The following is a 27,921-nucleotide window of genomic DNA, read 5'->3' as shown; positions in this document are numbered from 1 at the left end:
CCCTGAGGTAGAAGCATGCCTGGTATATTTAAGGAAAGCAAGGAGGCCAAGCAAAGGGGAAAGGAGGAGAAGAAGACAAGTAATATGGGTGAAGGAGGGGAGTCAGATCATGTGGGGCTCATGGGTTATTGTCAAGAATCTGGCTTTTACTCTGTGCGAAAAAGTGAAGCCATTGAAGGGTTCAGAATGGAAGAGTGAAAGATATGGAATATTTCAACCATATCACTCTGGTTGTTGCATTAAGAAAAAGACTAAAGGGAAAAAATGGTGAAAGCAGGGAGACCAGTCAGGAAAATACTGTAATAATCCAGGCAAGCTGATGGTGGCCTGGACCAACGTGGCACCAGTGGAGAGGGTAGTAAGTGGTCAGACTGATACATGCAAGAGGATCTGCTGAAGAAGCATACGTGGGGGTCAGAAAATGAGAGTCAAGGATAAATACCCAGGTTGTGGCTGGTCTGTTTCAACTGGAAAAGTGAAGTCGTCATTAATTGATAATGGGCAAGACTTCAGGAAGTACAGATTTTGATGGAATATCCAGATCTCAATTTGGGACATATTAAGTTTGAGGTCTTTATTAGATATCCAAGTAGAGATGTCCAGCAGGCTAGTTGGGTAATCAAATCAGGAATTAACAGGAAAGGTCTGGGCAGAAAATTCAAATTTTGGAGTCCTCATTATATAGAAAATATTTGGTTAAGATCACCTAGCAAATGAATAGAGTCAAAAAAGAGAAGACATCCAAGGACTGCCCCCTAGGGCGTTATCAACATTTAGAGGTAGGAGAAATCAGACAACCAAAATGAAGTAACTGAGAAAAACCAGGCAAGTAAGTTGTCTTAGAAGCCAAGTGAACAAAGTATTTCATGGAGAAACAATCAAATAAAGAGGACTGTTGAGAACCCCTGGATTCAGCAGCAGTAAGGCTAAAAGTCTGACTGGCATGGGTTCAAGAGAGAAAGGGAGAAGAAAAATTTCAAACAGTCTGTACACTTTTTAAAAAAAGTGTTTTGTTATAAAGTGAGGGAAAGAAATGAGGCAGTGGAGAGGGAAATAGGGACAGGACTTTTTTTGTTGTTGTTAAAGATGAGAGATCATATTGTAGGCTGGTAAGAATGATCTAGAACAGCGGTCCTCAACCTTTTTGGCACCAGGGACTGGTTTCATGGAAGACAATTTCTCCATTTTTTCCATGGACGGGGGTAGGGCGAGATGGGGGGCTGTGGGGCTCTGTGGCCCGGTCCAGTACCTGTCCACAGCGCAGGGGCTCGGGACCACAGATCTAGAAGGCAGGAAAAAATAATGATAGAGAAGGGGGAGAATTGCTAGAGCAATAAGGAGGTGGAAACTAGTATATAAGTGGATGGGTGGCCTTAGCCGGGAGAGAATGATGAGTTCAGCCCTCACAGAAGACAAAGCAGAGTACATAGGCATGACTGTAGACAGCTAGGTAGATATTGGGAGCCTGCAGAAGTTCTCTTCTGATTGCTTTAACTTTCTCTGTGAACTAGGAAACAAGGTGCTAGAAGTGCTAGAGGTTTGAGGAGGGAAGAAAATGCATCAGTAGTCATCTGAGAGTACAGAGGAGTTAAATGACCAGGGAAATAGAAAATGATTACTGGGTAGCATTAAGGACTCACTGAGTTAAGAGGATCATGAATTTAAAGTGAGACCAATAAGCATGGTCACATTTTCCTCTAGGTATGTTCAGGTGTATGGGTACCAGCAAGGAGTTGAGTGTATACAAGGCTATGAACATCATGACTGACCATGGAATTTAAGCTGGATAAAGAAAGTAAGACATCAGTAGGATAAATGACAACGAAAAAATGATAGATTTTAAAAACTGAGGGTTCCAACAGGCCCAAAGACTTTTGGAATAATAGAAAGTGATATGAAAAAATAAACAGTGGTACACAGAAGAGAGGAAACCATGAAATTCAGATTATGGAAGGGTTACAGTTTGGATAAAAATAAGGTCTAGGAATGGGTAAGTAGTAAGGTGAGGTAGAAGGTAAAATTCATTGGAGGAGAGGAGTTTCAGACTTGAAGACACCAGGATACTGGAAGAATTATACATGTGAACAATGAAGTCACTATGAATTATAAAACAAGCAATATTAGAGTGAATGTCAGTGAACTAGAAACCAAAATCTGTTAGGAGACAATTCTCCATGGATCTCATGTTTCTGAACAGATTGTGAGCACAGGCACTGAATGTCTTTGTTTGGACTATCTTTTTAGGCATGCTTGGATAACAAACAGCCCTGGAAAATGGTGTCTTCCTCTAGAGCAAAAAATAGGTTTACTTATACCCTTGGAAGAAAGAGACAGTCTCTTCTTCCCAGGCAACATGGATACACTTAATATCCATTATAAAAGATTCCCGTTCCCTAAGCTTGGGGTTCTTCATCTGCAATTCAATCCACCGTGTATGTAGGTATCACCTGGTCCTCTTCATATCCCCTTTAGGAATTGGAGAACCAGTGTAGGCAAATGCTGTTACATTGGCTAATGGTCTTGCTTTAGTAATAAAGGTCCTTTGTCTCTGGCCCAGGGGTCTCCTGTCTTCTGCCAGCACACATGAAACTGTGGCAGGTTAACTTACTAGCTTGGAAGTAGAGTAAATTCTCAAACCCTTCACAGTTCTTGACAAAATCTCCAGTGAATGGAAGGTGGGGAGCAGAGATGACTGTAACTAGATGGATAGAAGTGGTATAATTTTACAACATGACAGAAAATTTAGAGGAGTTTTAGAAGACAGAATGGTCTGAAAAAAAGCAATGAGAAGCCAAGAGAACACCTCTGGGCTCAATGATATGAAGAAGCAGGAGAGAAAATGGCTACTACTTGAGTGGGTTGCAGACAGTATCATCAGGGAAGCAAGATTTAACTTAGAGCAAAAAAAGTAAAGCAAGATTAACAAAAGGGGTTGAAGATGAAAAAGAATTTGCTGGTGACTGACCTTAAGTTCCAAGCATATTATGAAAGATATTTAGAAGACAGGGAGAGGTAGGCTTTAGGGTCAGATTAGGATACAGGTGGTAAGACATTCATGAGTCTTGGGCTCCATGAACAGGAAAAAAGGGCATGATATAATTAGTTTTGATTAGTCTTAATCAGATTAGTTTACTTATTTCTACATTCCTTGTCCCTCTTTTATCTGCCCAATATCTACCATGAAACACTTTATTTCTTACCAAACAAAATATCATTTTAGAAAATTTAGAACACGTAAGTTTTCAAAAAATAAAAACACCAAACTGTTATTTAAGATATAGTAAGAAGCAAGTGTTAACTTACTTGAATTAGATCTAAAATTCCAAGTTCACTTTCTGAAGAATCCACACAGAAGACAAAATATAACGTTGCATAATGTCTATAAATCAGTTTGTTGTCAGATCCTCCAATTAATCTAAATGACAAAACAAAATAATTGGAATGTTATGGTCAACAAAATGCAAAACATTTTCATTAGCTCAAGCAACTGACAATTTGTTTAAAAACCTTTTATAAAACAAAAGGTGACATTTAATGGCACAGTGTTCAAATGAACTTATTTCAGAGACTAAGTAAATTAAGATGGCTGTTTTCTCCAGAAATGTTAAGCAAAAGACATTGTTTAATATTAGTTTATACATTCATTAAACTATTCTCTGAGTAACTACTATGTGCCAGGCACTGATAGTGGGGAAGGAACAACAGATAAATAAATAAATAAGAAAATTATCAGATAGTGGAAGGTGCTAGGTAGAGAATCAAAATAAGATGCTATATTGATGGGTTTGATACTTCAGTCTGGTTATTAAGAAAGAGGGACATTTGGCTGAGATCTCATGATAAGGAGCTAGCCATGAAAAAATTTAGATAAGAGTATTTCAGGCCAAGGTAACAACTAATAAAAAGGTCATTTCATCAAGAACAAAGTATACATGTTCAAGGAAGAAAAAGAAGGCCACTGGACAAGAAAAGATAGTAAACGATGAAGTCACAGAAGTAGGCAGAAATTAAATCATAGTGCATTTGTAAGTGCTTACTAGATTTAACTTGTTAGGTCACAGCTTAAGACTGATTATCAACTAGGAAAAATAATGACATTTCTTAAGTTTTGGACAGATTTACCATCAAGATCTCCAAAAATACATTATGTTTTGAAATATAAATGCAAGAAAACTAAGCTAAGTGATGCTCACTTCTTCCATTAAATACTTTTATTTATATTGACTGGAATTTCAGCATTTTTAAAATAATAATTGAGGAATCACACCAAATATCTTATATTTTTCTAAACATAGTTTAGCTATTTCCCAGTTAAGCTGACAATAATGAGTTCACCTTCTCAAGACTCCAAGCAGTAAAATAATTTAAAATCAAGGCTAAATGTAACCAAAGCTAATTGAACATTCAAATAGAATCTCTCTCTTACTCAGTAAAAGTTAACACTAAACTTACAAGTGCAGAACAACTTCTGTATTTACAAGTGCAGAATTTCTGTAAGTATACACTACTTCCATGTTTTCTAGTACTGCAGTCCCCAAACCCCAACCCATTGAACCCAGTGGTGTATTGCCTGTGCTCCGCCCCCGCTGCCCCTACCTTCCATGAAACCATGAAACTCAGGAACCCAGGCCACACAGCAGGAGATCTGCAGAAAAACTATCTTCCATGAAACTGGTCCCTGGTGCCAAAAAGCTTGGGGACAACTGCTCTAAGCAAAAGTAGAAATGATCTTTGAAAAGAATTAAAAATTCCTACTATGCTAGATACTTTTCTAGAAAATAAATTTAATTAAAAAATATGTACATGCAATTTATAGATTCTGAGATTATATTTATAGACCATGATTGCAACTGTTACCTAAAAGAGATAAAAAGAAAACAAATAGCGGATTTACTTCATCCTGAATCAGCAATTTCATGATTATCTTAAACTCTTCTTTTGCTTTGCTTTATAGGATGATGACCAAACTTCTGAAAACCGTAAGTTTCTAAAAGGCCATTAGTGTTATTTAAAAAAAGTAAAGACATTAGTGTGTCAAGTACATATTTTGCCTTTAAAAATATAATTTTATCTTTAAGCTATACTACAATATTGATAGAAATTCTTGTATGGAATGCAATACAGCATATAAACCACAGAATTTTAGAAATCTTCTCAGTCCAAATATATCATTTTACAGAGGAGGACACTGAGGACTTTAAGTGATCTAAGGAAACCAGGTTGTTAGTGACAAAACTAGACTAAACTAGATATGTAGCCTCATCTAATACAATATTTGCTTTCAACTTTTTGCAAGGTTAGAAAGAACAATCACAATTTCAATTCATAATTTCTAGTTCAAACAGTACCCTACCCTAGTTAAATCAATCAGCTTCTTGCACATCTGCTATATGCAATGCACTGTGCTGGGTGGCAAGTTTCCAAGGAGATAAGAAATTAAGAGGCTGGGATAAGAGAAAGTGATATTAATGGCAAAGTTAAGTTAAATCAGTACAAGTAAAATTAAAAAAAAAAATAGAAGCAGGTACACTTGTCTTAACTATTAAATTAAGGAGCCTTGAGTTAATAGAAAAATTTATGAGTTATAAGTGTGCACTGAACATTTAAGTGCAGCATGATACAAGAAAATGCAAGTAAGCATTCTACAAGATAAAAAGTAACTTATGATCATGGGTTCCCTGTTACCTAAACTATTTCTCATACTATGCATCATACACATTAAAATACAGAAAAGTCTAGGTTTTTATGACTAATCTGTGATTTTCACAATAAGTCTCAGCTAAAGTTTAGTTCTTGAATTTCCAATGAGGAAATACCTGAAGTATATTAATTATACAAATAGGGGAGAAAACACCTTTGAAAACGTGTGAGAGCAAACTGTCTTGATAGAACCCATTAATGTAAAAGTATTTAATTATAATATTTGGCAAGCTAATTATAAATAATTCTTATCTATTCATTTTAAACATAGAAAAATCGATTATGAATCATATATAGGTATGTAGATACACAGATATATTTGAAAGGCTTCAGTCTTGTTTGCAATAATATAAAAAATACAGGCCAGGCACGGTGGCTCACGCCTGTAATCCTAGCACTCTGGGAGGCCGAGGGGGGCGGATTGTTTGAGTTCAGGAGTTCAAGACCAGCCTGAGCAAGAGCCAGATCCTGTCTCTACTAAAAATAGAAAGAAATTAACCGGCCAACCAAAAATATATATAGAAAAAAAATTAGCCGGGCATGGTGGTGCATGCCTGTAGTCCCAGCTACTCGGGAGGCTGAGGCAGTAGGATCACTTAAGCCCAGGAGTTTGAGGTTGCTGTGAGCCAGGCTGACGCCACGGCACTCACTCTAGCCTGGGCAACAAAGCGAGACTCTGTCTCAAAAAAAAAAAAAATATATATATATATAAAATCTAAATTTTTATAAACATTCACACTGTAGAATACTCTGTAGTCTTAAAAAGAATGAGGTTGCACTAGATGTGTTTATATGCAAAACTTTTCAAAATATTAAGTGAAAACTAGCAATATACAAATGAGCATACATGGTATAATCTCATAAGTAAAATTTTTTAAGGTTTTACTTTAATATGTTAGTCAATGCAAAATTAATTTTTTAGATGGATACACAAGAAACTGGGAAGAAGGACTAAGGTTGGAAGATTCTTATTTTACATTTTATACTTTCCCGTAATGTTTCCATTTTTACTATATGAATATATTGCCTTTATGTAAAATGCCCTTACAAATTGGGAAAAAAAGATTGCATATCTTTAAAAAATTCTTTAAGTTAGATTTATAGCTAACATAGATGGAAATTAATTCACCTAATCCAATTAATCAAAATTAGAAAGCTTTTACCATAAACTGATTAAACAGTATATATTTTAATCATATAGTCAAAACTTAGAAATGTCTATAAAATTCTTTACTTACAATCCTCCTTCTAGGAAATTACAAACATTTTCATCTCTCTTAGATACCAAATGGAAAGTCTCCCTGATGATTTGCTGTTGTGTATCTTCACTCTGAGAAAGAATAATTCATATACATTAGGTAGGTTTAATAGCATTTTTAAATTTCTAAAAACAAAAGATAGTAATATCTGTCTGGGAAATCCCTCTAAGAGAGGGGTCCTTGGAGAACTGACTTAAATTATACCTTAGAGAAGCAAAACTCAACATTTTTCTGATGGAAGAAAAACCAAACCAATGCTTTACATTTTACCACTACAATAAAAGTAACATATTTTTAAGTTTCAAAAACTAATAAGAAAAAGTATTAGATGAATTACATACACTAGTAAAAGGTAAACTACATAAAAGGGAAACTAGATAAAGTCCACTGTTTTACAAATGAGTAAACTGAAACAGAGAGGTAAAGTTATAAATAATTCATGTAGCTAATCTGTATCTGAATGGAAGAAAGAAACAGAAGTTTGGAGCTTCCAAATAAGTTTAATATTTTCTAAATGCATACTGAGGTAACAGTCCATTCATCTTGAACCTGTCTTTATATAAGCATGACTTAAAGCCAAGAAGTGACTCAATAAATATTTATTAAAGTCAACTAAGCAATTCATATCCTAGAGTAAAAGTTGGCTTCCCAAACACCACAGTAGAAAACTGAGAAAAATCAGAAACAGGAATTTCACAACAAAGGAAATATGATGATCATAAACAAATGAAAAGATGTTAAACCTCAATAGTAATTAAGTGAAATATTAATATAATTGAGATAGCTCCACATGCATATTAGCAAAAGTGTCAATATTACAATATCAAATGTTGACAGGATGTGAAGCCACAGAAACTCTCATCCCACCAGTGGGAGGGTAAACGGTACAACCAAGATAGAGCAGGGACCCCTCTCGGGGGTCTGCCTCCCCTGAGTCCCAGCATAGGAAAAGGAAAAATCTTGAGTCTCTTCAAGGGAAATTCCAGACACCTAGCTAGCTTTGAGAAATAAATGAGCAACCTGATAAGCAAGAAGATAGTAGTCTCCCAAGCAAATCAGAGTCACAAGGTATTTTAGTTCCCTATAGGAACTAAAAGATAATACCATATGTTCCTGAGTTATGTTTCAGAAACCCGGACCCTCACCAGCTTGAAAATGCCAACTGCTATCACATGAACCTCAGATTAGGGGTAACTGAGTACTGAACTTGGACTGTCCTTCTTCGTCCTAAATTTCTTCCTGAAGGACCTACAGAGTCAATCACAGGCCAAACCTTAACATTCTTTCTGATGATCTCAAGTTTTTAGACAAAACCTTGATTTCCAATTGCAAATCAAAGAATCTCTGAATCCACCTAAGACCTGTAAGCCTCCACTTTAAGATATCCTGCCTTTTGGGGCCAAACCAATATATAACCTCTATGTATTAGTTTACAATTTTGCCTGTAATTTCGGCTTCCCTGAAATGTAACCCTGCCTTTAAAAACTCTTATTTATAAGCCATAGGGGAGTTTCAGGTCTTAAGCATTAGCTGCCCATTTTCCTTGCTTGGTGCCATGCAATAAATGCCTTTCTTTCACTCACTGCAAATCCTGGTTGTCTGTGTTTGGCTTTGCTGCAATTGGTGAGCAGACCCAAGTTCAGTTCGGTAACAATTATTTGTGAAAAGTTTTATTAACCACCACTTTCACTCCTATATACTATTCTAAACCATAGGAAACCACTGTTTTTGAAGATCAAAAACAACTGAACTTTGGTAATTACATAAACATCTGACCCCTGAGTGATGTGGGGAGTTGGGGACCCTGACTCCTCAGTCAAAAAAAAAAAAAAAAAAAAAAAATCACGTATAACTTTTGACTCTCTCAAAACTTAACCACTAATAATAGCCTACTGCTGACTGGAAGCCTTACAGATAACATCAATAGTCAACACATATTTTGTATGTTATATGTATTATATACTATATTCTTACAATAAAGTAAGCCAGAGAAAAGAAGATGTTATTAAGAAAATCATAATGAAGAGAAAATATATTCACTATTAAGTGGAAATGGATCATTATAAAGGTCTGCATCCTTGTCAGCTTCAAGGTAAGTAGGTTGAGAAGAAGGAAGAGGAGGGGTTTGTCTTGCTGTCTCAGGGGTGGCAGAGGCAGAAGAGGTGGAGATGGAAGTGGACACAGGCACACTCGGTATAACTTTACAGAAATACACTGTAATTTCTGTCTTTTTTGCTTTTCCATTTTTCTAAAAATGTTTCTATACATTACCAATCTTTCTTCTACAGTTTGCTTTAGTTTCAGTGCCTGTATCACAGAAGGGTCAGTGTTGTAAAAGAAGTCTAATGTGGTTTTGAATAATCAGAACCCTCTGCTAATGTCACTTTCTTTTCTGGCAGTGCTTCTTCTACATTTTCTTCCTCATTGTCTGGCACTGGTTCAGAAGCACTAATCTCCATCAAGCAGTCTTCTGTTAATCCCCCTGGTGTTGTGTCTATAAGCTCTTGAATTTCTCCAAGATCCATATCTTGAAACCCTTCACCCTCTTCCTCTTTTTGCCATATCCACAATCTCTTTCATGATTTCCCTGATTGGCTCTGTCATAAACTCTGTGAAGTCATGCACAACATCTGGGCACAGTCTTCTCCAGCAGGAATTTATTGTTTGAAGTTTGATGGCTTTTTCTATAACAATAATGGCATCACAATCCTTCTAGACTTTCACAATGTTCTATCAGGGTTCTCTTCAACAGTATTGACAATCCTTTCCATAGAGTACTGGGAGTAACAAGCCTTAAAGATCCTTATGACCCCCAATCTATAGGCTGAATTAGAGACATGTTTGGAGGCAAGTTGATCACTTTGATGACTTCAGTGTTGAATTCATGGGGCTCTGAGTTGCAAGGGGCATTGTCCAATATCAATAGAATTTTAAAAAGCAATCTTTTACTGCTAAGATACTTCCTGACTTCAGAGACAAAGCATGAATATAATCAATCCAGAAAAAAGGGTTCTTTTTGTCCAGGCCTTCTAGTACAACCAAGAGACTAGCAGCTGATACCTAGCTTTTGGCTTGGTGATTAGCAGCTTTATAATGGTAGTCCTGATCATCAACTTGACTGCATTAGGCACAAAACAATAGAGTTGGCCTATCCCTTTCTGCCTTAAACCCCGGTGCTCACTTATCTTCCTTACTAAAAAATGTCCTTTTAGGTTATTTTTTTCCAGAATAGGGCACTGTGCCCTATTAAAAATCTGTTCAGGCAGATGTCCTTTCTCCTGAATGATTTTCTTAATGACATCTGGGAACTTGTCTGCTGTCTCTTGGTTGGCAGAAACTGCTTCTCCTGTTATCTTGACATTTTTTAAGCCAAGCCACTTTATAAGATTATCAAACCATCCTTTGCTGGCATAAAATTCTAAGCTTTAAATCCTTCACTTTCCCTTTGCCTTAATTTGTCATATAATGACTTCACTTTTTCTTGAATCACATTAGTCTAAAGGTATGCCATTCTTACAGCAACCCTGCACCCACATAAAAGCTGCATTTTCAATATTAGATAAAAAGGTATTTCACAAAATGTGCAAGGTTTTCACAGCTGCAGGCATAGCTGCAATGACGGCTTCATGGATTTTCTTTTTCTATAATGGTCTTTATGCTGTCTTCATCTTGAAATGGTGGGCAACCGCAGCTGCAGATCTCAATCTAAGGAACATATCAAGCAATTCAACTTCTTCTTGGGATGTTATCACTTTGCTTCTTGGGAGCACTTTGTATGGGTCCAATGGTGTTATTCAAGGTTTACAGTATTGCACTAAACATGATGAAAAAATACACAGGAACCTCGAGAGATTACTTTTTACTGTGATAAGTGATTTACTGGAGAGATAAACTGCTCATTTGGAGATGACTGGCATTTTAAGCAGAAACTGGCAACACTTGAGCTGACCACAATAGTAACGGAAGGTAGCTACAAAATTATTACAGTAGTAGAGTATGTACTACTGTTAGTTTTATGCTGTTTGGACTTAATAGTACATCTTTACATTTGTTTACATTTCTCTCAAGTGTAAATGGCATCATGCATAGTCTGTGTGTCTAACTTTGGATAAATTTTAACTTTTTATAATAGAGTTGTGTATGTTTCATGGTAGTAAATGATAAAATAGGATAGTATCTACATATATTTTATGCATTCATGGCATATGTTTTTCTTAATTTTTTCAAGTTCCACAATTGTTTGCAAGTTTTTTCAAACTGTCACAATGTCCAAAAAATTTTCCAATATATTTATCAAAAAAATATGCATAGAAGTGGACCCAAGGGTCAATTGCATATAATAAACTCTTAACCTGTACACTGGAAGACACACAGAAGAATGTTTCCAAAAGCACTATTTGTAACAACAAAAAAAGTTGAAAACAACCCAAATTCACTCATCACAGAATGGATAAATTATGGTATACTCATACAATAGAATCCTATAAAAAGTAAGGAAAAGAAGCAAATTACACCTTTAAATATGGATGATATTCAAAAAACTTAATGTGGAAAAGAGAGGGTGTCTTGGCTCTGGTTGCCGTAACAAAATGCCATATACTAGGTGGCTTAAATAATAGAAATTTATATTCTCACAGTTCTGGAGGCTGTAAGTTCAAGATTAAGGTGCCAGAATGGTTGTTTCTGGCGAGGGCTCTCCTCCTGTCTCATAGATCACCACCTTCTCACTCTGTCCTCACACGGCAGGGTGAGAGGCAAATGCAAGCCCTACAGTGTCCCTTCTTAAAAGGGCACACGAATCCCATGAAGAGGGTCCCACCCTCATGACCTCATTTAAACCTAATAACTTCCCAAAGGTTCTATCTCCAAATACCATCAAACTGGGAGTTGGGCTTCAACACAGGAATTTTGAAGGGCTATAATTCAGTCTATAGAATTATAATTTATATTATATATTCATATTTTTATAAATTTTATATTATATACTTATATATAATTTATAATATATATTAATTTATATTAATCATTCCATTAATATAAAATTCAAAGACATTTAAAACTAAATAATACATTATTTAATAATACAAGTATAGTCAGTAAAAATGAAACTATTAAGAAAATCAAAGGAATGATTAATAAATTTCAAAGGATTAATTTCATAAAAATTATATTCTCTAACCACACTATAATTAGGTGAAAAAAATCAATAATTACAAGCATGTTTTTTTAAAAAAAACCCAAACAGGCATCCAAATTAGAAAGGCAGATATAAAACAATCTCTTTTCATAGATGACATGATCTTATACTCCCCAAAAAACTCTAAAAAAATCTACAAAAAACCTGTTAGAGCTAATAAACAAATTCAGTAAAGTTGAAAGATACAAAGTTAGAACACAAAAAATCCACTGTATTTCTATACACTAGCAATAAACAATCAAAAAAAATCAAGAAAACAATCCCATTTACAATATAATTCAAAAAGAAAAACCCAAGAATTTTTTTTAAACAGTAATATTTAGGAATAAATTTAAGCAAAGATGTGTAAGATTTGTTATTTCCTTCCTTAAAGATCTCTAGTTTCCATCTGACCAAAAACACAAACTATCTACACCATGCCATAAAACATCCTCCAAAATCTAATCCAGACCTACCTCTGAAGTTTCATCATCTATTTCTTCTCCCCTCTATTACCTTGCTCCAGCCACACTGAACTTCTCTCACCATTCACTCCCTTCATATTTTCCCACTTCTGTCTTAGAACGCTTTCCTCCATTCTCTAGTAATGACACAGCCCTCACTGTGATACAGCTCAAACATTTTAACTTCTATGAAGTCTTTTCTGACTTTGTCAAGAAAAATTAGTTCCCTCTTTCTCCATGCTTCCTTGGTACTGTTTCTATTCCTATTATATGCTTACAACATTGTGCTCCAATTTTCTTTGTATATGTCTGAATTCTAACACCACAATCTGAACTTTGTAATTGAAATGCTAGCAAAGCGGCTGGCATAGAGTAGCCAATAAAAATGTACTGAATAAGTAAATTTGTAATCTAGAAGATAGGACCCAAATCCATTTATATTACCTAATATCTGCATAACCTTACACAAAAGAGGCAATAAAGTTAAGGCACCATGGTGCAGGAGTTAAAATAATGAGTTCTGTTCTAATTAAGATGGTAAATTAAACATGTATCTACTTTTGCTGCCTACCCACATCCCAACTAAGACAATATTAAAGGGCTTTAAAAAAAAAAAAAAGTATAAACCCATAAGGATGAGGAGAATGGGAAAGGAAGATAAGAACAACAAAATTTTGAAAGTGGCTGAATGAGTGGTAAAATATTGAACAGACCTTTGAAAATTTAATCGTAAATTGGTTGAGAGGAAAGTCCAAGAACCAACTCAATCAGTATCACAAAACAGCCAAAGCCTTAGGAATTGGTGCTTTTAGCTACTTCTGAAAGTGAGGATCAAGAGAAGAATGTAAAATAAGAGCTGACTAAAAGTCTGTTTAAAAAGCAGAAGGATCACTAAATTCCCTCACTCATCCCCAAGAAAAGTCTGTAGGCTTATTCTTTTTTTTTTTTTTTTTTTTTTAAGGCTGGTCAAGTGGAGCAGTGGGAGTGGAGAAGGAACAAAGGAATCTGTAACTGGTTGTGATCAATTAGTTGTAAACACCACTGCACTCGGACCAACCGCTTATTCTTAGAGAGAGATAACATGGAAGATCTTTGGCGAGCAAGAGGTATTATGGTAGGCTCACCAAAAAGGACAACACTCTAATCCCTGGAACCTGTAAATATGTGCTCTTAACATAACAAAAAGCCTTCAAAGATGTGATTAAATTCAGGACCTTAAAATGGGGAAATTATCCCAGATTATCTGGGTGTTCCTAATCTCATCAACATGAGCACACACAATTAGACTACATTTTCCATTCTCCTTTGAATTTAGGTAGAGTCATACAGCTTAGTTCTGGCCAATGTAACATGATTGGTAGTATGCCAGCGCTGGCACAAAAGCCTACTGGCCGTGTCTCTTCCCAATTCTGCATTCAGTGACAGCATACCAGTAGCCTGAACTTGGTCATGATGGGATATATTTATACCATGGAGATCAGCAAATGCTACAAATTAGAGCTTTTTCCTCCCAGATGAGCAGGTTGTTAAAAATATACCTACCGTCCAAGCCTCACTCATAAAAATTCCCGCACAATCTTTCACACAAGCTAGATACAGAAGTTCCTTTGATGCCTTCTCAGGAATGATAAACAAATGCTCACACGGAAGGTTCTAGCCGATCAAGAACACAAACCCTGGACTTTATGTGACTGAGAAATAAACCTTTATTGTGTTAAGCCATGAAGACTTGGGGGATTGTGGTTAGAGCAAATGAAATTCTTACACTACCTAACTGCCTAGCCTGATCTCCTCAAGTAAAGATCACAGAGACAACCTCTAATCATGGACTCAGAACTTCCAATCAGGTTTCAGTACACTATCCTTAGATAGGAGTAGCAGTAAACCAAGCATTACTGGACTTCTGAAGACAACTCTAACGTCAAATAGGGGGAAAAACAAGTCAAACCAAGCAAGGAGAAGAAAATTAAAAAATATACATCATCAATATCAGAGTGGTAAAAATAGATAATGCAACTATGAAACAACAACAGCATACTATAAAACAGTAAAATTGAGAAATAAAAAGGGAGCTCATGGAAATTAAAAATACGAGGAGAAATTTCAGAATTCAGGAGAAAAACTGAAAAATAAAGTTAAGAAAATATCCAGGAAATAGAGCCAAAGGGCAAACAGACAGAAAACAGAAGAGAAAGGATAAGAAACAGTCCAAAGAAATACTAAAAAAAAAGGAGATTCAAAAAGAAAACAGAAAACTGAGAAATGTCTCCAGTAGAAAGAACAAGAGTTCCCAGAATAAAAAGGGTCCATCAAGTACCTTGCACAATTAATGAAAATGCCATCCATGGTAAGGGTCTGTGAAACTTTAGAAACTCTGCAAACAAATAGGAGTCTACAAACTAGAACATAAAAACAGATCATACACAAAAAATAAGTAATCAGAATTGCTTCAGATTTTTTGATAGCAACACTGGAAACCAAAAGGTAATGGAGCAATACAATAAAAATTCTGAGGAAAAATTATTTCCAACCTAAAATTCTATATGCAGTCAATGGAAAGTTATAATAAATCTTTTTAGGCATGCAAGGTCTCAAAAAAATCTATCTCCCACGACATTTTCTCAAGAAGTTACTGGAGGATGTTACTGGCTCCACTATCGTAAGGTAATATACAAACAAACAAACAAACAAACAAACAAAAAAAATCAAGCAAGAAGAGATCCAACACAGGAAACAAGTAAAAGGAATCCCTAAGACAGTAAAGATCCCAGCATGACTGCCACACAACTGGTCCAAATTGGTCCTGGTCAAAAGATTCCAGAAGAGATTTCTTTAGGAATATGAAACTGATAAAAGATGCATATGATTTAGCCAACTGGAGAAGATGCAAATTAGTGATAAATAAAAATTAGATCAAAGGAAAAGGTAATTATCATCTTCCAATAAAATAAAATGTCAGGAAAAGAATAAACTAAGCACTATTTACAACATGTTTTAGCCGAGGATAGTGTTTACATATAATAATAAATAAACGTAAACACAGAATACTGATCTAACCAAAATTAGAGAAGAGAGCTCAATTATCATTTTCAGCAGAAGTTAATAGATCATGTCTACCAGTAAAAACTCAGGCAGCAAAACAAGCATGTTATTTGTATACATGTATGCAAATACCAAAATAATCAGCTAAAAGTAGTTACCTGTGGGAAGGGAGAAATGAGGGAATGTTATTTTTCATAATAAATCATAAAGAACTATTAGATTCTTTAACCAGTGTGTATATATAACTTGGATAAAGTAACTAAAAATAAAGATGGGAGAGAGCACAGCATAGAATCTGCACTCAGACTGTATGGGTTTATTCCTGCATGTACTCTTTATTAACTGTGTGACTTCGGAAAGTGACGCAACCTCTCTGTGCTTAATGGAGTTGTTATGAAGATTGAGTTCATATACATAAAGCTCTCAGAATACCTGGCACATAATAAGCATGCATTATCACTAACTTATTTTTAAGTATCTACCTCTAGGCCTGATCTGTCAAATAAGCTCTAGAATTCTAATGATAGTGTAAAGATCTTATAGGGGGTTTTCTTTTGAGGAAAGTTATCTTTCTGCATTATATTATTGTTTATCAACAAACAGGTCAAATATGCTAAACTTTATGTTTCATTATTTTGGCAATGAAAAAAATTTCTCATAGGAACTTTACGACCGCCACTTGGAATCTTCTCAGAATGCTAGCAGTACTCAACTAAGAAAATCAACATAGGTAATTACCAGGGGCTGGGGGTGGAGGAGTAGGGGGAGAGCTGGAGAAAGGGAAGATGTAGATCAAATGGTACAAAGTTTCAGCTAGACCTGAGAAATACTTTTAGCCATCTATTGCATTGCATGGTGACCACAGTTAATAACAATGTATTATATTTTTCAAAACTTCTAAATGAACATTTTTTTAACATCCTCACCGCCAAATAAATTAGTGAGGTGATAGACATGTTAATCAGCTTGACTGATTCTTTCCATAATGTAGACATAGATCAAAACATGACACTGTACCTCATAAATACACATAATTATTTGTCAATTAAATATAAATTATTAAGAAGACAAAAAGACAATTAATGTGGGAAAGAATGCCTTAAATTTTTAATCAAACATCCAAAGTCTGAGCTAAGATTAAATAAATCAAGTTTGCGAACATTAGACCATTGCCCTTTCCTTAACAATCTATTTAACTTAACATCTCTCATAAAGGAGCCCAGAACTTGATTCAGGTTGATCGGATTTCCTAACACTATAGTTTCATAAAGGAAGTCAAAAAGATACATTTCAGTTGGTCACAACCCCTAGATTACATCAGTCTAAAGACAACTAGAATTACATAAAGGCAATGACTTTTATTATTTTAAATACTTCCTAATGCATTAATGAAAAATAAAAACAAACTTAAAAAATTCAGAAATCTACTAATAAAACTTTCTCTTTGCCTATGTTCCCCTCCTGTCCTTATGTATATGTCATAAAAGCCAACTTTAAAATAAAACTTCCCTCTAATTAAACAAAAAATATGTCATTAACCTCATCATTCTTAAAAATATTTAAGAAATTTTTTCTTAAAATACATTCATTCACACTGATGGATATAAAAATATAGAAGATTACCACGATAAAAGAGAAATAAATCCTTTTCTCAAAGCTTATGATATCATACAAGAAACAAAATATAAGTTGGGTGTAGTGGTGCCTGCCTGTAGTCCCAGCTACTCAGGAGGCTGAGACAGGAGGATTGCTACAGGCCAGGGGTTAGAGGCTATACTGTGCAATGATTGCACCTATGAATAGCTGCATTCCAGCCTGGGCAATACTGCAAAAGCCTCCCTCTTTAAAAAAAAAAAAAAAAAAAGACAAAGTATAGACATAATTATTTTAAATTTTTATTAAGGTTTTGTATTTTGCCTTTTTCTATTTCGAAATAGAAATCTTTATAATAAAAAAGGACAATTTCTGACATAAGAGCACTACAAATAATATACTATAAAAAGTTAAGGGGAGCCAGGCGTGTGGTGGCACATGCCTGTAATCCCGGCTACCCCAGATGCTGAGGCAGAAGGATTGCTTGAGCCCAGGAGTTCGAGGCTAGCCTGGGCAACATAACTTGCAAGACTCTGTCTCTAAAAATAAAGTAAAAATAAACAAATATTAAAAATTTTATTTAAAAAAAAAAGAAGTATAAGGGGAACAATGATTTTGAGCAGACATTGAGGGAGGACCTTAAGAATAGGTAGAATTAAAAAATACAGAGAATTGGAAATATGAAGATGCATGACATTCTAGGAAGAAGAAAAAATTTGGACAAAAGTGTGGATCAGAAAAATAAGGGAATATTACTCATATGAAGAATAAGAATTAGTTTATTTTGTATTGAAAGAAAGAGAAGTCTGAGGACTAAGCCTCAGAGTACTCCAACATTTAGGAATCAAGAAAAAGAGAAGGCCTCAGCAAAGAAAATTCAGTCAGTATGCTTTTTTGCCAGGCTCTCCCAAGTGAGAAGTCTGGCTAGAGACTCAGTGTATGTGGGCAGGCCTCCCTTTAGCCTGACTGGACAAAGAACCAGCAATCAGGATGGGGGTATACTTAAATCCCAAACAAAAAGGGACCAGGATACCTACAACAGTAATGTTATTAGCACTCCCCAATATATTTCATTAAATTTCTTTAGAAAAGAATCCTCTGGTATTTTCTCTTATAATGTATAAAAAATCCTTAGCACTATAAAGGAAGTGCTAAATAAATGGCAGCTATTATTAACATCCTAAACCATCATCTACCATACTGCTTTGATTTGAATGTCCTCAGGAATGGATTAATGTCATTATTGCAGGAGTGGGTTCATTTTAAAAACAAGTTTGGCCCTCTCTTGCTTTCTTCCAACCCCCTTTCTCATACACCTCTCTCTCAATCTCTTTGCGCTTCCACTCTTTTGCCATGAGATAACACAGAAAGAAGGCTCTTGCCAGACCTGTGCCTTGATATTGGACTGCCCACCCTCCAGAACCGTAAATTAAATAAATTTCTGTTCATTACAAATCACCCAGTCTCAGGTATTCTACTATAGCAGCAAAAAATGAACTAAGACACACACTGAGCTGTTTCCCAGTTTCAATGGCAAAGAGCATATTATTTTATTTAAATAACAAAAAGCTGAGATGGTAACAGAGTTTGAAATATTTAAAGGGAATCTGAAGCATGGTAGCAGCTGAAAGGTCTGAGAACTCCAAGAGCAAGATAAAACTTGGGAGAAAAAATTGGGGTAAAGTACAAAGGCAATTCAATGGGGAAAGAATAATCTTCCACAAATGGTGCTAGAACAACTAGATATCCACAAGTAAAAGATTGAAGTTGGATCCCTACCTCACACTAAATACAAAATTAACTAAAAATGAATCATAGACCTACATGTAAGAACTAAAGCTACTAAACTCCTGGAAAAAATATATGTTTTATTTTATGACCTTGGATTAAGCAAAGCTTTTTTAGATATGACACCAAAAGCACAGCAACAAAACTTGAAACCATTGTGTTGCAAGTAAGATCAGCAAGAAAGTAAAAAGACAACCCATGGAACAGGAGGAAATATTTGCAAATCATCTATCTAATAAGAGACTTGCATCCAGAATATATAAAGAACCCTTACAACTCAATAACAAAAAGACAAATAACCCAACTTAAAAATGGGTGAAGGATTTCAATAGACATTTCTTCAAAAAAGGTATGCAAATGTCCAATAATCACATGAAAGAAAATGTTCATCATCTATGATTAGGAAAATGCAAATCAAAATCATGAGATACCACCACCTGACATCCACCAGGATGGCCAGAATCAAAATGACAATACCAAGAGTTGGTGAAGATGTGGAGAAACTGGGACCCTCAGACATTGCTGGTGGGAAAGTAAAATGGTACAGTCACTTGGAATACAGTCTGGCAGTTCCTCAAACAATTAAACATATTGTTGCCATATGATCTAGCAATTCTACTCCTAGTTATGTACTCAAGAGAAATGAGAACATATGTTTACACAAAAATTTGTATATAAATGTTCTTAACAGCATTATTCATAGTAGCATAAAAGTGGAAACAACCCAAATGTGCATCAACTGATAAATGAATAAACAAACTAATGGTGCGTTTGTGTGTGTGTATATCTATCTATCTATCTACACACACACACCCCCATACTGGAATAGTATTTGGCCATAAAAAGTAATGAAGTACTGATATATACTACAACATGGATGAATCTGGAAAGCATTATGCTAAGTGACAGAAGCCCATCACAAAAGACGATAATATTTTTCTATAAATCTAAAACTATTAAAAAACAAAACAAAAAAACAAAAAGACTGCTTCATAATTCCATTTATACAGAATGTCCAGAATAGACAAATCTATAGGAACAGAAAATAGATTAGTGGTTGCTAGGGGCTGGAGGGAGTGGGCTTTGGAGATTAACCACTAATGGATACTAGGTTTCACATGGTTTTATGAAAATGTTCTAAACTTAGATTGTGGTGATATAATTTTTAAAAACCACTGAATTGCATACTTTAAATGGGTGAATCTTATAGTATGTACATTATATCTTAATAAATATTTTTTTTTGATTCAGGGTCTTGCTCTGTTGCCTGGACTAGAGGGCAGTGGCATCATCACAGTTCACTGCAACCTCAAACTCTTGGACTCAAGTGATCCTCCTGCCTCAGCTTCATGAGTGGCTGGGACTGCAGGTGTGCACCACCATGCCTGGCTAAATTTCGTATTTTTCTGTAGAGACACAGTCTCACTATGTTGCTCAGGCTGGTCTTGAACTCCTGGGCTCAAGCAATCCTCGCCCCTTAGCCTCCCAAAGTGCTAGGATTACAGGCGTGAGCCACCATGCCCAGCCAATAAAGATGTTTTTAAAAAGATTAATTCTTAAGAAGAAAAAGCCAGGGCAAGTTTCATAACTACATTTTCTCCCAAAAGAGTCTTCTTACGGAACTCTTCTCTGGAAAAGTCTTAGAGGACTTTGAATTTTATAATAAGAAGGAAGTACATTCCAAAACAGGGCCCACATAATTTAAACACTGGGGCCTTTGAGAAGAAAAATAAGAGACAATTCATTCTAAGGAAATACAAAGAGTATCGGAGAACAATCTAGAATGTTCTGTAGTTCCTTGGCTACATGATCTTCCAATAAGGGATAGGAAATAGCAAGTAGTAGTAATGATATAAGTAATTTATTGTTAATTTAGGTAACAATTATTGAGTCCTTATTACGTGTCAAATTTTATAAGTATTTTCTTATTTAATCTTCATCAAGAAAACCTTATTCAAAATAAAAGTCCACAGTAAAATACTGGTTAAATTATGGCATACTATACAATTAAATATTAAAAAATGAATTTCTGGATATGACACTAAACACACAGGCAACAAAAGAAAAAACAGTTATGTTAAACCTCATCAAAATTAAAGGCAACCCATGTAATGGGAGAAAATATTTGCAAATCACATAACCAATATGATACTTTTTCAGAATACATTAAAAAAAATTCCACAACTCAACAACAACAAAAAACACACAACTGGATTAAAAAAAAGGGCAAAGGACTCAAATAGACATTTTTCCAAAGATATACAAATGGCCAATAAGCACAAGATGCACAACATCACTAGTCATTAAAGAAATGCAAAGGGAATGTAAAATGGCACAGCCACTATGGAAAAACGGTATGGCAATTCTTCAAAAAAAAAAAATTAAACATAGAATTACAATATGATCTAGCAATTCCACTTCCAGGTATGTATCTAAAAATAAAAGCGGGAACTTGAACAGATATTTGTACATCTATGCTCATAGCAGCATTATTCACAATAGCCAAAGAGTGGAAACAACCCAAGTGTCCACTGACGAATGGATAAACAATATGATATTTACATAAATACAATGGAATATTATTCAGCCTCAACAAGGAAGGAAATTTTGGCACATACTACAACATGGGTGAATTTTGAAGACATTATGCTAAGTGAAATAACCCAGTCAGAGAAGGACAAATATTCCATGATTCCTCTTATATGAGGTTCCTAGAGCAGTCAAATTCACAGAGACAGAAAGCAGAATGGTGGTTGCCTGTGGTTAGGAGAAGGGGAGGATGGAGAGTTAGTGTTTAATGTATACAAAGTTTCTGTTGGGTAAGATGAAAAGTTCTGGAGACGGATGGCAGTGACGCTGGCACAAGAAAGTGATAGACTTAATGCCACAGAACTGTACACTTAATAGTTAAAATGGTAAATTTTATGTTATACATATTTTACTACAATAAAAAAATTTATAACCTTTTCATATTGTACTAAGATATATTAAAATGACAGGAAATAACAGGATACAAAGGGAGTATGATGAACAGGCACTCTTTCCCCACTTAGCACCCAGGAACTGAAACAATTCAATGTGTCTGGAATATTGAAAAAGAGCCTTTTCCTCCTGGGTAACAAAGAAAAGAATGAATGACAGCAAGCGATTCTTGTAATTACACCAGGCTCAAGCAAGGCAGGAAAGATATAAATGCTTCTCAGCACAACATAGGTGGGTCTAGTGCAGTGGTCCCCAACCTTTTTGGCACCAGGGACCAATTTCACAAGACAATTTTTCTACGGGATGGGGGATGGTGGGGGAGATGGTTTCAGGACGATTCAAGTGCATTACATTTATTGTGCAAACATCTAATATAATCGCTAATATAAATGCTAATGATAATCTGTATTTTCAGCCATTCCCCAGCGCTAGCATCACCACCTCAGCTCCACCTCAGATCATCAGGCATTAGATTCACATAAGGAGCGTGCAACCTAGATCCCTCGCATGCGCAGTTTACAGTAGGGTTTGTGCTACTATGAGAATCTAATGCCATTGCTGATCTGGCAGGAGGCAGAGCTCAGGCGGTGGTGCAAGCGACAGGGAGCGGCTATAAAGACAGAGGAAGCTTTGCTTGCTTGCCTGCCAGTTCCTAACAGGCCATGGACCTGTAGCAGTCCACGGCTCAGGGGTTGGGGACCGTAGGTCTAGTGGGCTTCACATAAACTCTATTCACATACAATTAAGACAATAAGCTAGGAAAAATAAATGCTTTTCTTCTTGAGTTGTGTTACTTTACAGGAGACTTAGGACATGGAACCAGGGTGATCACAGGTCTCATTGGTAGATAGACGGCACAGAATTGGAGCACTCTTTTTTTTTTTTCTTTTTTTTTTTTAAAGAGACAGAGTCTTGCACTGTTACCCAGGCTGAAGTGCAAAGGCACGATCATAGCTCAATGCAGACTCAAACTCCTGGACTCAAGCAATCCTCTTGCCTCAGCCTCCCAAAGTGCTGGAATTACAGGCACCACACTTGGCTTTGAAGCACTCACTTTCGCTTTCATTCACGCTGGCACCCCACCTCTCCAGAGTCTAAATGATAACTGGATAGAGAAAAAAAAATAACTGAGCAGAGGAGAGTATCACTGGCTCTTCTCAAGAGGCATTATTCAACTGTACAAAATACATGTAGGATTCAAGAAGAAATATCTCCTTTTGTGGAGAGCATGTGGAGGTTGATGTCATAAGACTGAAACGTGAAGAAGGGGCATGATGTGGCACATAGGCATGATCTGGTCCTGTTGTTCTCTTTAATCTCATCTCCTGCCACTCCTTCCTGCGATCACTCAGCTTGTCGTCCTGTTATTCCTGAACACACCATTTGAGAGACTGTGAACCTCTTTCTGCCTAAAACATTCTTTCCTCTGCTTTTGTCATAACTCTCCGTTATCTCATTCAGCTCTCCTCTCAAATGTCAGGTCCTGAAAGAGGCTTTCCCTGATCCTATCTAATACTGTCACTCTCCCATCCCTCTTTATCCTCTTACGTTGTTTCATTTTTCTTCGTAGACTAATCATATCTTACACAATTTGTTTATTTTCTATCTCCTATTACTAGATTGTAAACTCATAGGGCAGGGGTGACATCTGTCTTCCTCATCGCTGTATTACTGCTGCGTCTAACAGGGCCACACAAACAAAAAATACGTACTTGTTGAAGGAATATGGGCAGGGAAAGACAGAAGAGTGCAACAGAGAAACAAGTCAGGTAGTATCCAGAAAGGCTACTCCTCTTCTTATAGCACTAAATTTAAAAGTGCCTCCTCCTCTTAGAGTCTTAAGAAAACACCTGTTAGCTAGAATTGGCCTTTATTCCCCTTACACTGCATTACCCTTCCAAGAGTTGCCTGGTCCTTCAGGAAAGAAAGTTGTTTATCTATAGTTCAAAGGATCTGAGAAGGGAAAGCCAACAGTACAGAATGGGTGAGGAAAGAAAGTATAATTTAGCCTAGTGTGAGAGTTTGAGATAGGAAGAGGCTGGAAGGGGACTGGTCCTCTAGGTGGTCCACAACTCAGAATCACCTTGGATTATCAGCAGGAGTGAAGAAATCCATAATCCACAAGCACAAAGAAGACTCTTAAGTGATAAAGACAAGAATGAACCCTGACTTTTCTAACAAAAATTAGCAAAGCTTTCCCTTTGAAGTGAGAAGAGAGAAGGACCCTGATACGCTCAGGTTACATATGTAAGTTCAATTTTGTAGAAAAGTCATATATAAAGAAAAAAATATATATGCAAATTATTAATGTGCTACTGACATATAATAATGTATTTTTAAAAATTTTAACAACAGAGTGGCCAGACATTAACCTTTATCATAAAGCCATAAATGCTTGATAAATCAATCCACCACAGCTTCAAAGCATTCATTTTGTGTTATTAATGTCTAAAAGGTACATACTCTTCTTTGGGACATTCTGGAAGGAAAAATAAAGACGGGGGAAACATACTAAATGTCAATAATTATCTGAGTATGGTGGAATCAAGGATGACCTTAGTGATATTAATACTTAAATATTTTCCTCATAATCACAAAAAAGAAACTTATTTAAAATTTAAAACAATAAATAATTTAACAATCAAAAACTTTGCAAAAGAATATAATATAGCCACTTTATGTAGGCCTTCTTCCTGTTTAGAAAAACCATAGAATGACCTATAATACTGTTCTATTTATAACATCTCCCCCCAAAACCAAAAATCACTGTAATTTTGAACAGTTTATTTCCTCTGTACAACTTAAAGCTCAACAGGTTTAATCTTAATTTTTAAGAAGCAAATCTTTAGGCATATTCCACACAAAACTTGTGACTGTATTAGAATTTGAGTTTTTCAACGATCCTTTGATATAAGAAATATCTTGAATTAAGATCTATTGTGGCACATGTTCAGGACTGCATATTACAACGAACCACTCCTTTTATTAATCACCTCAGAAGCAATCCAAAATTATAGAGAGAAAAAAATTATATCTATTGAAAGTTAATAAAGAGGGAATAATGGTGATATGTTAATTAGCTTGATTTACTCATTTCACAATGTATACATATACAAAAACATCACGTTGTATGCTCTAAATATGTACAATTTTTATTTGTCAACTATACCTTAATAATAAAATTTTTAAAAGACGAAATAGTAGCCCCTTGTTTGCCTGCCTAACATCTACTCCTCTCTTCCATCTTTCCAACAGAGTATCAGTTTTATCTATTTATTTATTTATTTTGAGACAGAGTCTCACTCTGTTGCCCTGGCTAGAGTGCCGTGGTTTCAGCCTAGCCCACAGCAACCTCAAACTCCTGGGCTCAGGCAATCCTTCTGCCTCAGCCTCCCAAGTAGTTGGGGCTACAGGCACGCACCACCATGCCTGGCTAAATTTTCTATATATATTTTTAGCTGTCCATATAATTTCTTTCTTTTTTTTTTAGTAGAGACGGGGGTCTCGCTCTTGCTCAGGCTGGTCTCGAACTCCTGAGCTCAAATGATCCGCCCGCCTCAGCCTCCCAGAGTGCTAGGATTACAGGTGTGAGCCACCACACCTGGCCCAGAGTATCAGTTTTATTCCTGTTTCTACCCTCATCTTCAGCTCTAAGGCTGGATTCTGATTAGGGTAAGCTATTATTAGTCTTGGGTAGGTCTAACCAGACTGAAGAAAAGACATATTCCAGGACTGCAGGAACAGATCACCTCTCTTTGTGAATTGAACTGATGACCACTGATTTCAAGGAAAAAATCAGCCTTTGGAGAATAGTAATTTTGTGAAGAGTAAAGCAGACAAAGAGAAACTAGATCTATGATGAAGTCACTGATCTGCTGAATCAAATAATTTTGGAATCTGTCTACTACTCTGCACTTCCTACTATGTACCCTAACATAGTTCCTTTTAAGCATTTGAGTCGGGCTACATAAAACCAAATTTATGTAGACAAAAGCATTCTAACCAATATGGAAGGAAACAAAATCATCTGGAATTTTCTTCTTAACAGAAAAGCTGAAACACTATGTGTTAGTATGTGTTAACACCTTAATACTCAGAACTGTTGATAATTATATCTTGGTCACAGAAATAAATTTAACAATCCCATCTGCTACATTGTCTTAAAAGTCACTAAAAAAAGTCATCAGTAAACATGGATGCATCTTTCCCAAGGATTTTTAAAAAAGAAAAAAGAGTTATACATACCTGTAACACTCTATTGTTTATGGAAAAAAAGGAAAGAACAATCTTAAGAGTTCCTCCTAGGAATGTCTACATTTGGTTAACAATCAGATACAGTTTATAAGAAAATTGAGGCAACTCATGTATATTACAGCTTGAAAATTTTCCCGCATGCATATACAAACACAATCTTTTATACCTGTGGGAACTAAGATAATTCATATAAAAGAAAAACTACCTTATTAAAGTAATTCACCAGTGGATACGCTATGATACATTAATAGCACAGCAATCGTAATCCAAGGTTGTTACTTTTTCTTGTTTGATAGCTATGTATAAATATATCTGGTTTATAAAAATGTAAGTCTCAGTCATTTACAGTAATACACAAACATATTGTCAGGCAAATATTAAAAGACTAAAGGTTATTGTTGCCAAGTAGCTGTGGCTAAGCATCAATTTAAAAAGAGAAACCAAGAAAAACATTTGAACTTAGGCAGTCATAGCCCAAGGATACAGAAGGCAAAAACAAAAGGGGATGCATTGAGCCCACCCTTGAATTCTTAATGTCTGACTCTAGCGGAATGAACTAAAACTTCAGTTTAGCAAAACAGGTGTGTGACTTCATATGTCTCACACATAACAGCTTGGAGGCACAATCAAATCTAAAAGTCTATTACAGTATGAAATGGAAATCTGCACTGTTACAGGGTAGAGATGAACGCATACGGTGTTATATCATGAGGGAGGATAAATGGGGAATGAAAATCCGGTGCAGGGGGGAAATTTGTTGGCAAATGGTTAAACAGTTTTCAAACCACTCAATGTTAAACCATTACTGTTAGACTCAAACCTCAGCATCCTGTCAGGGTATGGTTTGAGTCTAGTCACACCCCTAGATATTGCTTAATAAATTAAACTCACAACTGTCTTACTGGATATGTATTTCTTAGAGACTTCTTTCAACTTAGAAACAGTTGAAGTAATAGCTATTCCACCACTACTTTTGTGCTAAATGCATGGGTTTTTAAAACCTTTATTTCATGAAGGACTAAATTTTAAGAGTTGGAAGTAAATTCAGGAAGTCAATTCTAATCCAAACTCTATTTCAAGCTAGCATATTCTAAATGAATGCATTTAGCAAAGATTTACTGAAAGTTCGAGACTCAGTGTTGACTTCTGGGGGTGATACAAATAAATCTAAAACCCGATACCCAAGGCCTGTTTCACAGCCTGGATTGCTCTTCCCCAGGTATCTGCAAGGCTGGCTTTCTTACCTCCTTCAAGTCTCTGCTCAAATGCCACCTTCCCAGTGAGAACTTACCTGACTACTCTATTTTAAATTCTCATCCTCACACACCCTATCACTCTTTCTTGCCTTATTTCTCCCACAGCATTCATTACTATCCGGCATGCTGTAATATGGGTTACTTCTTATTAGCTCTGTCTATGCTCCTCCCTCCCGCAAGAGCAGAAGTTATGTTTATCTCCAGATTTTAAAACAGTGCCTGCACATGGTAGGCATGAAATAAATATCTGTTGACAAACTGACTGAAGAAATAAACAAATGGAAAAAATATCTGCCCTCAAACAGGTTATGGTCTAATGGAGGAAGCAAATATATAAATAAATTATCTTAAATTATTCCTGAAAGACAAAAATATACACACAGCAAAATCCAACTTACAAAAGACTA

At 35.8% G+C, this 27,921-nt stretch overlaps 1 protein-coding gene across 9 annotated transcripts in view; it reads right to left on the bottom strand.

Moving 5' to 3' along the window:
• Nucleotides 1-27,921, bottom strand: part of AP3S1 (adaptor related protein complex 3 subunit sigma 1) — a 70,463-nt gene that overhangs the window by 39,922 nt on the left and 2,620 nt on the right. For 8 of the 9 annotated variants that reach the window (XR_011235925.1, XM_069492097.1, XM_069492095.1 and 5 more), the window contains exons 2-3: nt 6,939-7,030; nt 3,304-3,415 (exon numbers count right to left, since the gene is read on the bottom strand). The exons of the other annotated variant lie outside the window; for it this stretch is intronic. Coding sequence is in view for 7 of the 8 variants with exons in the window: in XM_069492097.1 (XP_069348198.1) it covers nt 3,304-3,415; nt 6,939-7,030 (204 nt within the window). In the remaining variant the exon portion in view is untranslated. The remainder of the gene's footprint in view (nt 1-3,303; nt 3,416-6,938; nt 7,031-27,921) is intronic. 9 annotated transcript variants of the gene reach the window in all.

Source organism: Eulemur rufifrons, chromosome 17 (genome assembly GCF_041146395.1).
Source record: "Eulemur rufifrons isolate Redbay chromosome 17, OSU_ERuf_1, whole genome shotgun sequence".
NCBI lineage: Eukaryota > Metazoa > Chordata > Mammalia > Primates > Lemuridae > Eulemur > Eulemur rufifrons.
The sequence above is the reverse complement of the archived record's forward strand: the minus strand, read 5'-3'. Positions and strand labels throughout refer to the sequence as shown.